The sequence below is a fragment of the Pollicipes pollicipes genome, unplaced genomic scaffold, assembly GCF_011947565.3.
Source record: "Pollicipes pollicipes isolate AB1234 unplaced genomic scaffold, Ppol_2.1 Scaffold_3087;HRSCAF=3621_pilon_pilon_pilon, whole genome shotgun sequence".
Classification (NCBI taxonomy): Eukaryota; Metazoa; Arthropoda; class Thecostraca; order Pollicipedomorpha; family Pollicipedidae; genus Pollicipes; species Pollicipes pollicipes.
Genome location: NW_023596225.1, coordinates 47,234,120 through 47,245,915, shown reverse-complemented (window position 1 = coordinate 47,245,915; position 11,796 = coordinate 47,234,120). Strand labels below are relative to the sequence as shown.

The 11,796-nt window shown below is 48.7% G+C and overlaps 1 protein-coding gene across 1 annotated transcript in view; it reads left to right on the top strand.

The window, feature by feature from the left end:
• LOC119090294 (cuticle protein 19.8-like) overlaps window positions 1-11,796 on the top strand; it is a 22,863-nt gene continuing 11,067 nt past the window's right edge. The window contains exon 1 of the mRNA XM_037213078.1: window positions 1-616. Within this exon, the coding sequence (XP_037068973.1) occupies window positions 1-616 (616 nt within the window). The remainder of the gene's footprint in view (window positions 617-11,796) is intronic.

The following is an 11,796-nucleotide window of genomic DNA, read 5'->3' as shown; positions in this document are numbered from 1 at the left end:
ATGTCATTGCAGGGTTTCATCGTTGCCGCCGTGCTGGCTGTCGCCGCCGCCGCCCCGGCACCGGAGACGCCGGGCTACAAGCCCGCTCCGGCCCCCTACCACCCGGCCCCCTCCTACAAGCCGGCCTCTTACCACCCGGAGCCCCAGTACAAGGAGGAGGTCAAACCGTTCGCTTACGAGTACGCCGTCAATGACGACTACACCGGTACCAACTTCGCCAAGAGGGAGGAGAGCGATGGCCACAACACCCAGGGATATTACTCAGTGGCTCTGCCCGACGGCCGTATCCAGCACGTCAACTACGTCGTCGACAACTACGGCGACTACAGCGCTGAGGTCACCTACGAGGGAGAGGCCCATTACCCCGAGTACCACCCCGCCCCTGCCTACAAGACTGCTGCCCCGGCTTACAAGCCTACCTACAACCATCCCGCTCCTGCCTACAAGCCTGTCCACAAACCCGTTTACAGCTCTCCCGCTCCGGCCCACAAGCCTGTCCACAATGTTGGCTACAGCCATCCTGCCCCTGCCTACAAGGTCACTGTTCCGGCCTACAAGCCTATCCACAAGCCCGTTTACAGCTCTCCCCGCTCCGGCCCCACAAGCCTGTCCACAAGTCTGGCTACAGCCATCCAGCCCTCTGCCCTACAACGTTGCTGTTCCGGCCTACAAGCCTGTCCACAAACCCGTTTACAGTTCTCCCGCCCCGGCCCACAAGCCTGTCCACAATTCTGGCTACATCCATCCCGCCCCTGCCTACAAGGTTGCTGCCCCGGCCTATGAGCCTGTCCACAAGACCGTATACAGCTCTCCCGCTCCGGCCCACAAGCCTGTCCACAATTCTGGCTACAGCCATCCCGCCCCTGCCTACAAGGTTGCTGCTCCGGCCTATGAGCCTGTCCACGAGACCGTATACAGCTCTCCCGCCCCGGCTTTCAAGCCAGCGACGTACTAGTCACGGGTGAGAACGGTTCCTCATGTTATTTTCTTACTGTGTAGGTTACGGCGCTTGTCGATTCCTCGCCAGCTGCATTTTAATAAAATGATTTGTTCGAGTTATGCGGCTCTGACAAAAGTATTCTTGCGTTTCCAGCATGCGAATTTATCTGATCCGGCTGTGGCAAACGTCATTTGCATTTTCGGGGTATGCCACATTTTGTGCACTTTTCAGTTATTGTTGGATCAGATTTTACTCTTTTTGTTTTATTTTCTAAGCTAATCGGTACCGCACTTGCCCTAAGATTCGGTGCCAACGTGCGTGGAGCATGTTCGTTCCAAACGCTTCAAAACACTGAATTTCGTCCGCCGCATCTCTGGGTCACGGTACGGTGTCGACCGCCACACTTAAGTAGGTTTACATACATTTTTGGTTCTTATCATTAAATACGGCTCCATGGCTTATGCAGGGGAGCAATGAGCACGCTCTTCGGCCTCTGGCTACCATCCAAAACACGTTATTGCGGATTATACAGGGAGTATTGCGTGCGTCTCCAAGTTCAGCGCCTGGAATGAAAGCCCACGTTCTGCTCTTAGCCATCCGACGCAAGGTATACATTTTGCGATGCGTGACAAAAGTGCTGCAGACTCGCAAACAAACAACAAACAAACTCAGCCTATTGTAGCACTATTAGTTATTTTCAAACACCTTCCTAAAGATCTCAAACTGCTCGTCACAACATCTTATATTTAACAAACGTTGCATAATACATCTGTCATTCATTCAAATAACCGTATTTTGTACACCGATGGTTCTAGGTGTAGTGACCACCCTGAATGTTCAGTAATTTATTGCGAAGGTTGGTTTAAAGACTGACGGTTATTGAATGGCACCTCCATTAACTCCGCAGAGCTGCTTGTTCTTCTTCTTGCGTTTCAACACCGTCATCAACACATTCATCCTCTGAGCGCAATTACGATCTGTTCGGGTTACAAGGCAGATGTAAAGTCGCGTAACTACCCAGACGTTGCTCCCTACTTCCTTGTCCACATCATCAATCTGCATCATATATTACTCTCACAGGACATGCATATTTACTTACATATCCTATGTTATATTCACAAGAACATGACATTAGTCATTAAATTTGGTAACCGATTTTTGTGGATTTCAGGTCTATCGAAGCATCATGGGATTTAAGTAGGCCAAGCCCCATCTGGCTCAAGAAGCTTTGGTCCTTTCACATCACATAAATTTCCGTTCATTCTAAATATATTCGTCTTTAACTCGGACAACGATAACACATTTTTGACTACGACAATGGACAAACAACACCAGAACGCAGCTTCATGGCATAAGTTCCGACATGACACTTGTATCGCCTTGTACTTGGCCATCGATGTATCATAAAAACCGTTTGAAGGAAGAGTTGGCTTTTCTGCGAGCTGGACACAGTATATACTCACCCAGAATCACACATATTTGCATCGCCCTCGTCCCTGCTCGCAGCCGTGCGATTATCCACTTTGGGGCTAACATTGCTATGGAGTGCAACAAGTTCAAGCAGTAGCGAAATGCCGTGGAGGGCCATTTTCTTTGGCGCAGCATCAGATTCTCTCAAAGATCTTTCTTGGTGACGACCAATCACAATTACTCCATCTACTTTTCAACTTTCTCAAGCTCACCAATCCGCTTGAGGCGATGTGAACGATCATAACGGATATCTCGTTCTTGCATGTTTTTTTCTGACTCACGAAGCAACAATGTGTTTTTGAAATAATGAAATTGAAATAACGACAGAGATTAAAAACAAATTTTAATGGTCATATGAGTGTAAAGTTATGCTGAATTATCGACCATTGAAACGCAATGCTCCACACTTGAAAATATTGAAGCAGGCATCAGATACGATGAAACCAACTCACAGGCGGTGGGAAGTTAACAAGCAAGAACATCACAACATTGCGATAGCGTTACTAGTTCGTTTACCAATACAGCGAATTACTAGTGGGCTTACCTGGGCTCGCCTCTGCGGCCACCGCCGGAGCGTGGGCCGGCCGGCCGCCACGGTCAACGGTCACCGGGACGGCCGTTTTCTGACGCCGGCGAGAGCCGTGTTTGTCACGGCGCGTGACACGAGTGGGGCATGCGAAATTGAGTCCAGGGTGAATTCGCGTGGGTTGGTGGAGAAGAGGTGGAAGACTTCTTCTGACGGTTGGATACATATCGGCTGGGGTGGGGGATGAGACGACATCTGTGGGGAAGGCGCTTCTTGGCCTCGGCACGCGGATTGCGGTGATGGATGCGCTTTCAGAAGAGGACAGAAATGCTGTTTGGAACCTGAAGTCGGTGCTGCGTCGGGAATTTGGTCCGCACTATAGTGGAATTGTTGAATACAGGCTCTGTATTGAAGTAGCTGGTGCAGTGCACTTGCTTGATCACCGACGCATGCAACCTCCGAGACATAAGGTACGTTTCTTTCCAACTTTGATTTTTGTTTGGTGGTGCGTCCCCTGGCTCGGGGCCTGACACGTCTGTTGGAGCCGCTCTCTTGAGTCGGTTTTTTATGCCACTCTGTCCGAGTTGGCAGCGCAGTTACGTCTGTTGTATTGCACCATTCATGTCCTGGCGTGGGCCGTGTCTGAAGGCGGCACAACGTGAGGATGAGTCAGACCTGGCTGTAACACAGGCGTCGGCACTCACCCTATCTGAACGGCGGACGGCAAAGCGCTCGTCGGATCGCCTCTCGACAGCGTCTCCCACCTGGTGCGGCCGGACCGAGCCGCTCCGAGCCTCGTCGGCGGCCGGCGGCGGGCACGGACCGCGCCGCGACGGCGTCGGCGGCCACGCGGGCAGCGCGCGCCCGCTCCCCGTCCCCTGTCTCGCGGAAGGGAGAAGCGGTATGTGACCTTTCGGTCGGTCACGCTGGAGCGATCGCTGCACTTGGCCGTTTCGGCGCCGCTATGATTCTGTTCACACCAGCAGACAATGGGAGCTCACAGCTGCACGGCAAAAGCTGTGTGATTACTCATTGCCGCCTGCAGGGAGGTCGGCGCCGGGAGAGGGTGTTATAGCCGCCGTGATCTCGGAGTACCGTCATCATGGTCTGCAGCGGAACAAGGAACTGACGCGTCCGCGACGAACCGGGCATAAAATGAAGTTATGTCACTTATGACTATTGATCTGCTTTTAAGTGGAAAGGATCCTCTAGGCAGCACATTTTCTCCATTTAGTAAACATGCTCCTTGATACGGCAGTGTTTGATTGCGTCATGGAACGTTTGTATGACGTTGTGGCGCCACCAAACTATCCGTCGAAATTTGCACTTACTTGTAGTACTTCAAGCTGGGCAAGAGATGGCAGCACGGGCAATAATTGTCTAGCTTACCCATTGTCCTTCTGGGCTCGTCATATTAAGTTATTCGATTGCAAGTCCTAATTTTGTGATAGCTAGCCGGTAAAGAAACCACATCCAACTTCCTAAATTAAGAGGCACAAAGCGTGCTTTGCGATTGAAGCTTGTGCAGCTTGTAAGTTGTTCAGTGCATTTTCGAGTGACATTATTCACCTAGATAAGACAGTAGTAATAGCCTTTTTCCCCGGAGAAATGCCGGGAGAATGAAAATATCGATGGTTTGATATTTTGGCAACATGCCTTCATCGAAATATGAACCCATCTACATCTCCATTTTCCTGATTTTTCTCTGAGGAATGAGACTATTACTACTGCCTTATTCTGCGCAGCTAGCTTAAATTGTTTGAGAGCGAATTGACGTCCATTTTATTTGGAAACCGCGATCACGGACTGTAGACAGGTCCGAACGGCTGTACAATAATATTCTTCTTCGCCTTGAACACGGCCTGGCCTGTGGGGCGGCAGGAATTACATGACCATTTTATGACGTCATGCATGCCTGAATGGCTTTGAAATAGTCTGCACGAAAAAGTCTGCATATCTTCGCGGGCGTATAGCTCAGAAACCAGAGGTCTTTGGGTGCGGCCAGAAGGTCAGGGCCGCGAACTGCATCGAATAATCTATAAAACAGCTATTTCAGCTAAGACCAGAAATGAAGATGGAACGCTCCCTTTAATATATCAAAATGTGATGGCTTAAAAACTTTTTCTGGCAGACATTGATTGCGTAAGCTGTAAAGTGCATTTGCGAGGAACATTTTACAAATAGATAAGACAGTATAATTAGCCTTATTCTACTTAGCGTAACCGGGACAAAGAAGATATAGGTGCATTGATATTCCAGTTACATGGGTGTATGGGAACAGACATGAGTAGTGAATTCAAAATTCCACGCTAATTCCATTTGATTTTTTTTTTAAACAGCGAGTCAGATTTTTTACAACTCACCAACATTCAGTGTAAGGAGCATTGCCAACCATTATCGCGATGCAGTGTATATCCAACTTCGGATTAAAATGCGCGAAAAATATCTGCACGCAAACGAATTCAGATAAACAGGTATCATGCATCACACATCACTTATACATGCAAACAATTTCAAGTGAATAGGCCTCAAGCATCACGCATCAGACATCGCACATACATATTAACGATTGTAAGCTAGTACGCATCTAACGCACTACGCACAGTACGCACAAACATTTTGAAGATGATTTAGTACAGATCGCATGCTGCCCCTTACACCCTTGTCCACTCTGTTTTCTGACCTATACGCCCGCGATGATGTGCTCAGTATTTTGAGTGAAACTGTGTCGGGGTAGCCCGGGCATCCATGATATCATGATTTTTTTCCTTTCAGCTTGCTTTCCACTCCAGAAAAAACTTCGGGGTGTGGGTCAGCTTGACCTCCACCCGAGCGCGTGCGAATATATGGGTCAAAAATAGATCCGAAATGATAGCATGCATGTGCAATAGCTCAACACGCGGTTGGGTCGGAGCCACTTTGACCCCCCAAGGTTTTCCAGAATGGTTTTCGAGCGGCGCGGCAAACGGGTGCCACATTTTGCATAGCTGTGTTATATTGAATGGTAGATCGATTGCTATCAAATATTGAAATGCATTTAGATGGATGAGCAATGTATTATAGTGGGCTTTTCGGACTGGATCACTAGCTGGGCGGGGCGGGCTGGGCTGCGGGCTGATATACTGGAGAACCTTGCGTCTCTTATCCGTATATTTGAGACCATGAGACCATAATCCTTCAGAAGGGCTGCTCGATGTTGGAGTCGTACAGCAGCATTTCCTCAACACATTTGTACATCATCTCAGCGCCACCAGTGAAGTCATCACGCTCGGTTGCAGCTCTGCCTGGTCGTGTGATGCGTGTGAGGTGTGGGTTTCTTTCCGCGATGTGATGCCTAATTGGTGACGACTGGTGTTCCAAAATCGTTTCCCACTCCATTTTAGTCCGGTGTATTTTCCGCACGCGATTTCTGTCAACTCAAACTGGGGTCGGCTCGGCACCATGACTTTTGTGGAACTCATTGGCTGTGCGTCCCCGTGACGTGTGTGACGTACGCAGTGGCGGTCCAGACAACCCAGACAATTGCGGTGAGGCTGAGTGCTGGGAACGTTGTGTCAGTCTCACACCTTTCTGCCTGGAACGGGGGTGGAGTTGTTACAGAAAGGAGCAAATGAATTGTTCCTCACTCCAATCAGGTTATCGCGTGGTAGGAAAATTTGAAAAAATTAAGCACGTTATACCCGTCTTCCAGGGAATTTGGGCACAATCTTTACCTAACACAACTTGCTTGGATCAGAAAAAGTTAGACAAAGTTAGACAGTACAAATCGCTTGTCAGCGTAACCATCATGACGGCTTTTTTCTTACAACTGATGAAAAGGTGGCTCATCGCACCAAGCGATCTAGGTGCCCGGAAACCGGGAGGAGCGGGGAACAGAGCCTCTCTTCCAGGTTTCTGAATATTTAGCATCGTTCCTCTTCCGGTGATCTGACTAAAATGGCCCTCTCTCTCACGCATCCACATCCCAACTTAGAACATCCACTGGGACCGCATCAATATGCCATGCAAAGGCCAATTCCTTAACATAGTCGCACCAATGAAATTATCCTACTGGAAAATGCATGATCGCTTCAGTCAACACCACGTGGTCCATAGTTCACAGTTTGTTTGTCCAGATCGTAGTACCTTGTATTGAAATATGGCTGGTCGAAAATCATCACAACACAACATTCATGCATTTAAAAAGGAAGTCATTCTCACTGGTTGACTAGTATGCTGCAGCCTTGTATGCCGGGGTGGGAGAACTGTAAGCAGTCTTGTAAACGGGCTTGTAGACTGGGGCAGAAGCCCTGTAGGCCGGAGCGGCAGCATTGTAGGCAGGAGCAGCAGCCTTGTAGGCGGAGCGCAGCCTGTAGGCAGGGCGAGCCTGTAGGAGGAGCGCAGCCTTGTAGGCAGGGCGGCACCTGTAGGCAGGAGCGGCAGCCTTGTAGGCAGGGCGGCAGCCTTGTAGGCAGGGCGGCAACCCTGTAGGCAGGAGCGGCAGCCCTGTAGGCAGGAGCGACAGCCTTGTAGGCAGGGCGGCAGCCTGTAGGACGGAGCGGCAGCCTTGTAGGCAGGAGCGGGGTGGTACTCGGGGTACTGGGCCTCTCCCTCGTAGGTGACCTCAGCGTTGTAGCCGCCGTAGTTGTCGGCGACGTACTTACGTGCTGGACACGGCCGTCGGGCAAAGCCACCGAGTAATATCCCTGGGTTTGTGGCCATCGCTGCCTCCTTCTTGGCGAAGTTGGTACCAGTGTAGTGGTCGTTGACGGCGTAGTCGTAAGCGAACGGCTTGGCCGTCTCCTTGTACTGGGCCTCCGAGTGGTAAGAGGCCGGCTTGTACGAGGGTACCGGGTGGTAGGGGGCCGGAGCGGGCTGGTAGCCCGGCGTCTCCGGTGCCGGGGCGGCGGCGGCGACAGCCAGGACGGCGGCAATGACGAGACCCTGCAATACAGTGAGAGGATGTTTGACGGATGATGTAGCCCATTCAACAGAGCTGGTTTGCACGATATTACTATAACCTCGCTATCTGTGCAGTGCATATCACATCGATAAGCCCAGATGTACATGGCTTGAAACAAGCTCCCCATAGCCAACAGCGCGCCATATCCATGACGTTATTCCAGCACATACCTGCATGTTGTGTTCTGGAGGCCGGGTGTACAGTGCAAGTGGTGTTCTCCCTTGGTGCTTTCGCTTTTATAGGTCGGCCGCTAACCACTGATAGACGGTCACGGTCAATTCCAGTGAACGGACGCCCCAATGGTGTCACCGGTGCGCTGACGAATTCGCAAGGAATTCCTGGTACACGCCCACCTCCTAGAAGTAGACCATGATGTGACCCATGCAGCTGCACATGGACACCCATTCAATCTGCAGGTAAGTCGGAAGATAAATGGCCTGGAACATGTAGCTTATGACGCAGCAGGTTCGTGTTGATCTTTTTTTTACTTGCGCTGAACCCAAGGCGAACATTTTATCATTCATTTGATTTTGAATTTCATTTGAGATCTTTCAACTTCTCTCCCATACCCAGCTGACAGCAGTTCTCGCCTCCTCCAAAGCTTTTGGCCCATTATATCGCATCCAATTCGCTACCTGTTCGGCCGTATTTCGTCCGAAAGCAATTATATAGTGGGTTAAGTCCGAGGAGAAACCAGAATATGGGAGAATAGGTGTCGTGTGGAGGTATGAGGCTGAATGTTTAAGAGCGCTCATGTCATTAGGATGCTCTCCCTCCTCCGCACAACACTCATTACAAAGGCAAAGACGGAAAAAAGCCCAAAAGCCTCAAATCTGGGTTTCCATGCTGTCCAAGCTTTTTGCAGGTAGGTTAGCCATGTTCGTAATCATGAGTAAATCATAATGAAGTATAGCTAAAATGCTTTATAACGTGATAGGCATACATCACGAGAAAGTTGCAAGAGAATTCTGACCGTTTCCTAGATTAGTACAGGCTACGCCATGTCTCGAAATGTGACGTCACAAACCATTTTGCTTAAAATTTGTCTACTTCTGATAGTTCGTGAATTAGGCCACGAAATGTGGTTAGAAGCGCTTTAAAAGGGCATTAATGGAAACGCCTTTACTGGAAAAGATTCGAACAAGGTGGGAATGGATGTAGGCACATTTTGATATATTTACACCGAAGAGATTGTCGCATAAGCGTGGTAAAACCGCCCAGTGATTCCCGTTTTCTTCGCCTAGCTTACTCAAGGTCGGTTGGGGAACGAAAACAGCAGCCTTGCATTGGCTCATAAAACTATCGTGACGTAACTGGTGCCAAGACTTCAATGCGCTGGGCCGCTGGAGTCTGAATATAATGCTAAGGTAGCAAACAGAAATCAGAATTATTTGTGCAGATAGTGAGCAACCCGTTAGAGGAATGTGCACATGACCAGCGAGCCAATAGCGCAGAATTCGGTGGCGAATACAATGATGAATTTTTCTTGTCCAGGCGGTGATCTATGTGTGCAATGACACTAAAAGTGAATAATCATACGCAAGTATTATTCGCCAAATGCCGGGAAGAACAACGGGCAGTTTCGTGCCCATACCGAATAAATTTGGTGGCAGACGTATGTGACTCGCGAGCCGATTGCCTATGAGTTAATGACAGGTTTGATGAAGTGTGACAACTTGAAGCGGCAACAACTGCAATGCAATTAATGCTTAAACGGGTCATGACGCCGACGGTGGTGCGAGGGAGTGGCGAGCGTGGAGAGTTTTTTATCTCCTGCATTTGATTGTGTCCGCGTTACTGCATCTGTTCCATTGACGGTAAGGGAGGGAGACAGAGCAAGTCACACTCATTATTCATGAGTGGACTTCAGCTATTTTATCAGTTTATGATTTCATGATCATATGATAAAGAATCGTATCGGTTATGATTATTTAGTTCATAAGACCCACGTTATGTCTATACCTTTAAGCAGATCTTAAATTGATCACAATTCTTGTTACTTAGAGCAAAATTTTGCTTTCACAAACATAACCACGCCATAGTTAACAAGCCTGAATGCAAGCCTGATTGCAGGTTATCAATCTCTGAGATTCAAGCTTCGCGCAAACTAGTTAGACGCTCAGAAACTACTATTTTAAGCGGTTGAGTTCCGTGTTAGGATACTTTTTGTGACCTGATCTGTTTCATCCAAATAAAATAAACTAGTCACACACGGTAGTTTTAACCTAAATTGTCATGACGCTTCCATTGTGCGCGTTCCGGTGACACAGCTGTGTCAACCTACGTTCATGTTCCCAAAGCTGATGACAACATTTTCATGATTATGATAATATCGTAAGGATGAAATACGTTTTGAAGTGACGACCGTTTTCAGAACAGATTGACGCAGAGACATTCGAACCCCGCAACATTTGGAACGTTGCTGCCAGTCAACGTCCATAGAGGTCGAGTGTCAACGTTTCAAATTTCTCTGAAATTTTTAACATTAGCTGAATGGTCGACCACCACTATGCGGTGCATACGCACACCAATATACGACAATCATACACTATAGCTGGGCAGTCAGTATCTTTCCTCATTCCCCCTTCATGCACCGTGATTAGTAAGCTTATGATACATCTTGGCATGTCTTAAAAACGAGGGAAGAAAAGGGGAATTCTTCGCGTTTTATGCGATTTTGAACTAAAAAAGCCATTTGAAGATGATTTAGTACAGCCCGCATCCTGCCCCATTACACCCTTATCCACTCCAGTTTCTGACCGATACGCCTGCGATGATGTGCTCAGTATTTTGGGTGAGACTGTGTCAGGGTTGCCCGGGCATCCATGACATCATAAGTTTTTTCCATCTTACTCTCCACTCCAGAAAAAAAACTTCGAGTTGTGGGTCAACTTGACCACCACCCGAGCGCGTGTGGATGTATAGGTCTAAGATAAGTCCGAAATGATAGCATGCATGTACAATAGCTCAACACGCGCTTGGGTCGGAGTCACTTTGACCCTCAAATGTATTCCAGAATGGTTTTCGAGCGGCGCGGCAAATGGGTGCCATATTTTGCATAGCTGTGTTAGATTGAGTGGCGGATCGATTGCTATCAAATATTGAAATGCATTTAGATTGATGAGCAATGTGAAATAGTGGGCTTTTCGGGCTGGATCACTAGCTGGGCTGCGGGCTGATACACTAGAGAACCTTGCGTCTCTTATCCGTATGTTAGAGACCATGAGACCATAATCCTTGAGAAGGCCTGCTCGATGTTGGAGTCGTACAGCAGCGCTTCTTCAACACATTTGCACATCATCTCAGCGCCAGCAGTGACGTCATCACGCTCCGTTACAACTCTGCCTGGTCACGTGATACGTGTGAGGCGTGGGTTTCTTTCCGCGATCGGATGCCTAAATGGTGACGACTGGTGTTCGAAAAGTCGTTTCCCACTCCATTTTAGTCCGGTATTTTCCGCACGCCTTTTCTGTCAACTCAAACCGGGGTCGGCTTGGCACCATAAGTTTTGTGGAACTCATTGGCTGTGCGTCCCCGTGACGTGTGTGACGTACGCAGTGGCGGCCCGTACAACCCAGACAACTGCGGTGAGGCTGAGTGCTGGGAACGTTGTGTCAGTCTCACACCTTTCTGCCTGGAACGGTCGTGGAATTATTACAGAAACGAGCAAACGAATTGTTCTGCATTCCAATCAGGTTATCGCGTGGTAGAAAAATGGAGAAAATCAAGAACTCGATACGCGTTTTCCAGGGAATTTGGGCACAGTCTCTACCAAACACAACTTGCTTGGGTAAGAAAGAAGTTAAACTGGGTACGAATCGCTTGTCAGCGTATCCATCATGACGGTTTTTTATAGCTGATGAAAAGATGACTCATCGCACCAAGCGATCCAGGTAACCGGAACCAGGAGGAGCGACA